General features: G+C 38.1%; 1 protein-coding gene across 1 annotated transcript in view; it reads right to left on the bottom strand.

Moving 5' to 3' along the window:
- The window catches only part of LOC109842012 (universal stress protein A-like protein), a 3091-nt gene continuing 170 nt past the window's right edge, over positions 1600-4520 (bottom strand). Inside the window, exons 2-5 of the mRNA XM_020410933.1 lie at positions 4487-4515; positions 2978-3081; positions 2783-2901; positions 1600-1749 (exon numbers count right to left, since the gene is read on the bottom strand). Of these exons, the coding sequence (XP_020266522.1) occupies positions 1623-1749; positions 2783-2901; positions 2978-3081; positions 4487-4515 (379 nt within the window). The 3' untranslated portion in view covers positions 1600-1622. The remainder of the gene's footprint in view (positions 1750-2782; positions 2902-2977; positions 3082-4486; positions 4516-4520) is intronic.

The following is a 4520-nucleotide window of genomic DNA, read 5'->3' as shown; positions in this document are numbered from 1 at the left end:
CACTGTATCTACAGTGAAAGATTGTATTTATTGAGGAATCTCAAGTTTGAGATTCGCTCTTGAATTGTAATTTCTTGTTGAGATTAAAAAGAAATTTATTGTGTGGCTCTCGAGGACGTAGGCAGTTGCCGAACCTCGTTAAACTTGGTGTATTTTTTCTATTCTGCGTTTCTGCTGTCTTAGGGGTTTCGGCGTTAAATTCCTAACAACATTCCACTCTCCCTTTCTCAAAGAATATTCACAGAATAATATAGAAGCATAAATAAAATGACGCTGGTAATTTCAGTAAAAAAAAATGAAATTTTATTAGAATTCGCAAATCTTACACAAAAATAAATTAACCCGTATCTAGGATTATTCATGATGATTTTTTTTTGATGTTAAATGTGGTCGGCATGTGCTGGATTCGGATCCTCTCCACTACAAAAAAAATAGTGGAGGGACCACTACATAATCACAGCCATTGATTATCTAGTTGATGGTTATGATTTTTTTTAGTGCAAATTAGGAATGAGTGCAATACACGGGGGTATGGTAAGTGTTAGATTTAGATTGTATCATAACCGCCTACTAAATAATCAACGTTTGAGATTAAAAGTTGTGGTCTCTCCACTACTTTTTTGTAGTGGAGAGGATCCAAATCCGCATGTGCTCGAACTTGTGGAGTTTTTTAAAAAAAAACGTAAATTAATTGGCTTTCCAATCGTCCTACGGTGAGACGTACTATAGAAAAATTCCTCATGGTACCAATTTTTCTTCGATGGTTCACATTTCATATTTCTTATTGAAGTTATGCTCAACCAAGGGCCTCTTCTTTAGAATGCAAAATTACAAAACCATTTGGTTTTGATTTTATATTATTTTTGTGAAGTTTGTTTGACGGGGTCCGATGCAATTTTTCCAGTGCCACCAAGATGATTGAGAGAAGATGTGAAGGAGATGATCACGGTCTTTTGCCCCCTTATTTTGTGCTGTTATGCTTTTTACCAAACTACTCTCACCTCATTAAATGATGACAACTCATTTTTGATCAAATCTTAATCTATCATATTAATTCGACGGTCAAAAAATAGATTGCACAAAGACTTCTATCCACTTAAATGGATAGTAGCTCAACTCTCTCTCTCTCTCCAGAACTTAAGAGGGGTTTTGTTGGGGAAAAAAAAGCCTGGGGAGATTATGAGCAACCACCCAAAACTTCAAAGGATGTTCTGTGAAATTGACCCCTTGAAATTGTTTTACCTCATATTAACCAATGATCATATTTATTTTTCTGATTTCAATACCAATCTAGCTTGGCTTCGTTGTGACACTATAAGATTGCATGTTCATATCTTTAAACTCGGGATCCCTATAAGCAACTTCTCCAGCACCTCGATACGAAGCGAAGTTCATACACACAACAAACGGAGCAAATAAAAGCATAGTTTAAACTTACATACACAAAACAGAACGTTTACAGAAATATACTACTGATATCCACATAGCATTATAAAAGTAGCGCACTTATTTCCTTCATGAATTTGAAGACCGTATTTTGACATCGGAGAGCCAAGCAACTTCTTTAATTGCAGAAAAACTTTATCCAGGACTCTCATACACAACCCCGGGCATCCAGCCTCCTACGCCGCCCCTGTTGCCTCTCTTGCCGCAGTTTCATGCTTGCTATGAGATTTGGGTGGCTTTGAGATGAGCACAGGACAGTTTGCATGGTGCGCTACATAGTCACTGACGCTGCCTAAAAATGCCCTGTAAGTCGATGTAAGTGGTGAGAAGACAGATATCAGTTTGCAAAGTCGATGATTCAAGTACTCGAGATTCACATTCGGCATTCTTATAGTTAAGGATATACACGGTTAGTATTCTTCATGCAAAATGTCGATCAGATGAGATCTTGCATTATACATTTGATTAGTCCAGGGTAGCACCTGATCAAGACAATCGATATTAGCACTCTCTTTGCGAACATAAAGTGTAAACACATTCAAGCAAAGGTTCATAATTGTTATCCTGGTATGATATTTTTTGGTGCGTGTAAATTTGTATATATACGGCGTTCTTTCATTTCTATATCTTGATTTCTAAGGACTTTCAGCACTAATAGAGATCTTTTCACAACGCTTGACAACAATAAAAATAATCTCGCCTCTGACAGCTTCGCTGCAGAATTTATTTGGTTTGCGTCTGAATATGCATTAGCTAGGAAGCTGAAAAGAAGACCATCGGCATTCTAATTGTATACATGATGCTTGAGAATACTACCAATTCTATCAAATAAAATCAACCTGGCTGCATGCACTTAAATGCTAATCTAATACAATATCAAATGCATTACACTGGGACATGGGGCCTTGGCTCAAAAGGCAAAGGGTCGATCCGTGTCTATGGCATTGCCTATCTCCAATTTTCAATTTCCATTCGCTTGGGTCTGGACCGCAAAAGGGCCTGGCCCTGGACTGCAAAAGGGCGGCTAGGCCCAGGGGTTACTTGGCTGGTACTAAGCCAATGTTCCCCTCACCAAAAGAGAAGTGCATAACACTCAATAGTCATGTAAATAAAGAAAAATAAAAGGAGAGAAAAATAACGAACAAAACAAGTAAAAAAGGTTCCCAAAAACATAGAGAACGACCGCATGTAGTAAAGACGGCAGCAATAAAACTTCCCAGAACTCAGATCATCATATATTCAGTTATTGCCGCTAAAACACTAGCTCAGCATGAAATGGATAATTTCATTCAGTAAAATAATTTAACCAACATATATCATGAAAAAAAATACAGACCTCCTGAGCATGGAAAGACCACGACTTCCTACAACGAGAAGATCAGCATGCATCTCCTCTGCAGCTTGGCATATCACATCCTTTGGGTCTCCCTCCAAAAGCATTGTTTCAGGCTCAACCTAATAAATAAAATTTTAGTACCCATGACATTGCTTTCTAATATCGGTCGGAAATCATGCGTGCAGTCAATCTTACCAGCCTTTCTTTGCAAAGTTGCACTGCCTTAGATATCACAATCGCCGAGTTCTGATCTTGAGCTTTCTTCACAGAATCTCTGACAGAGGGTGTCGCATATACAGCTGGTAGAACCAGTAGGAATTTAATCAGGGAGTGTAAAGTAAAATAAGTTGGTCGACAAATGTATATTGCTAGAAGGGTTGCTTTCAATTTGGGGTGTTCTGCACATAAGCCCGCCAATTTTTTTCTCACTTGACCCCCTGAACTTTACACTTCTCACACCCGACCGTCTCCCTACAATTAGTAAATTAACTAAAAATGTTCTTGAGAGAAAAAAGTCCCTAATTTAGGCATTTCAAATTTAGGCACTTGCCATTTACCAGCAACATATATATCTCATATCCTCTCGAATTCAGAGTTTTTTTTTTCCTCTCAAAGAAGTTTTGGTTATTTGTGAATTACACGTAGGGGTTCGCGTAGAAAAGCATATCTAGGAGAGTACATAATTTCGCATTTAATAATTGGATGGCTTCCCAGACGCGTACTCTCGTCGTTTAAGTTTGATTTTTGAGGGGGAAAAAGTCTTCCAAGGAATTTTCTTTGGTTGATATCTTACTTTAGATCCTTTGACGGAGCAACCAAAATTAAGTGTTGGTCGATCATTAGCTCGCTTGCGGCTGTCGAATAGATTGTGAGGCCTGAAAAATTGTCAATGGATTGTGAAATCCAATTTTTATTTGACTAACTGGATCAGTTCTGTTCTAAGTTGACCTCCACCTAATCGGATTCTACAGTGTGAGCTTCAGAATCCAATAAGGATTTCCAGTGGACAACCTATGAAAATTTGTACGCGATTAACTCGTATATGTTTACAAACTCTTTAAGGGGCTATTTGTTTTGAGTATTTTGCCTCCGGATGGCAGCTTTCCACCCCCTCCCCAAGGCAAAAAACTCAAAACAAACAGCCCCTAAGCTGCAAACGAGGTTCACGTTTGTCATCCGATGACTACCAGCTCGAATTCCAAACCTGATGTCCAGAGCAAAACTATACGGCTGCAATTAATTGTAGGCATAATTACAAAACTATGCCACTACAGTTTAGCTGTAAATTTCGAACTTGTATGTATCTCTGAACTAAACAATTGCAACCATTTAGACGATAGTTAATTGCAGGTTTTAGTGATATTTATATTGCAACGACAATTGAGCGAAGCAAACATTCCCTTACCATTTTCCCTAAAAATAGGGTTATTTGCGCTTTGATACCACAAAATCTTCTCCACTTCAATTCTAACTTTGCCACCCCAAAGCTTTTCCAGCACTTACCCAAGTTTGGGGAAAATATGCATAATCTTTGCGTATTATTAAAGTTAAAATATGTGTAAACTCTGGGGGTAACAAGTGCATGAAAATTCTCTTTCGGTATCATCGAAGTCAACAAACTCGTAAACTTTAGGAGTATCAAAGTAAAAATAACTAAAATAAAAGAGACATGCAGATGATATACACCACTATTTAGGAAATAACCTGGTCCCACCGGCTGCATCATCACGTTCACCGG

The sequence above is a fragment of the Asparagus officinalis genome, chromosome 5, assembly GCF_001876935.1.
Source record: "Asparagus officinalis chromosome 5, Aspof.V1, whole genome shotgun sequence".
Lineage (NCBI taxonomy): Eukaryota > Viridiplantae > Streptophyta > Magnoliopsida > Asparagales > Asparagaceae > Asparagus > Asparagus officinalis.
This window is presented reverse-complemented; position numbering and strand designations above follow the sequence as displayed.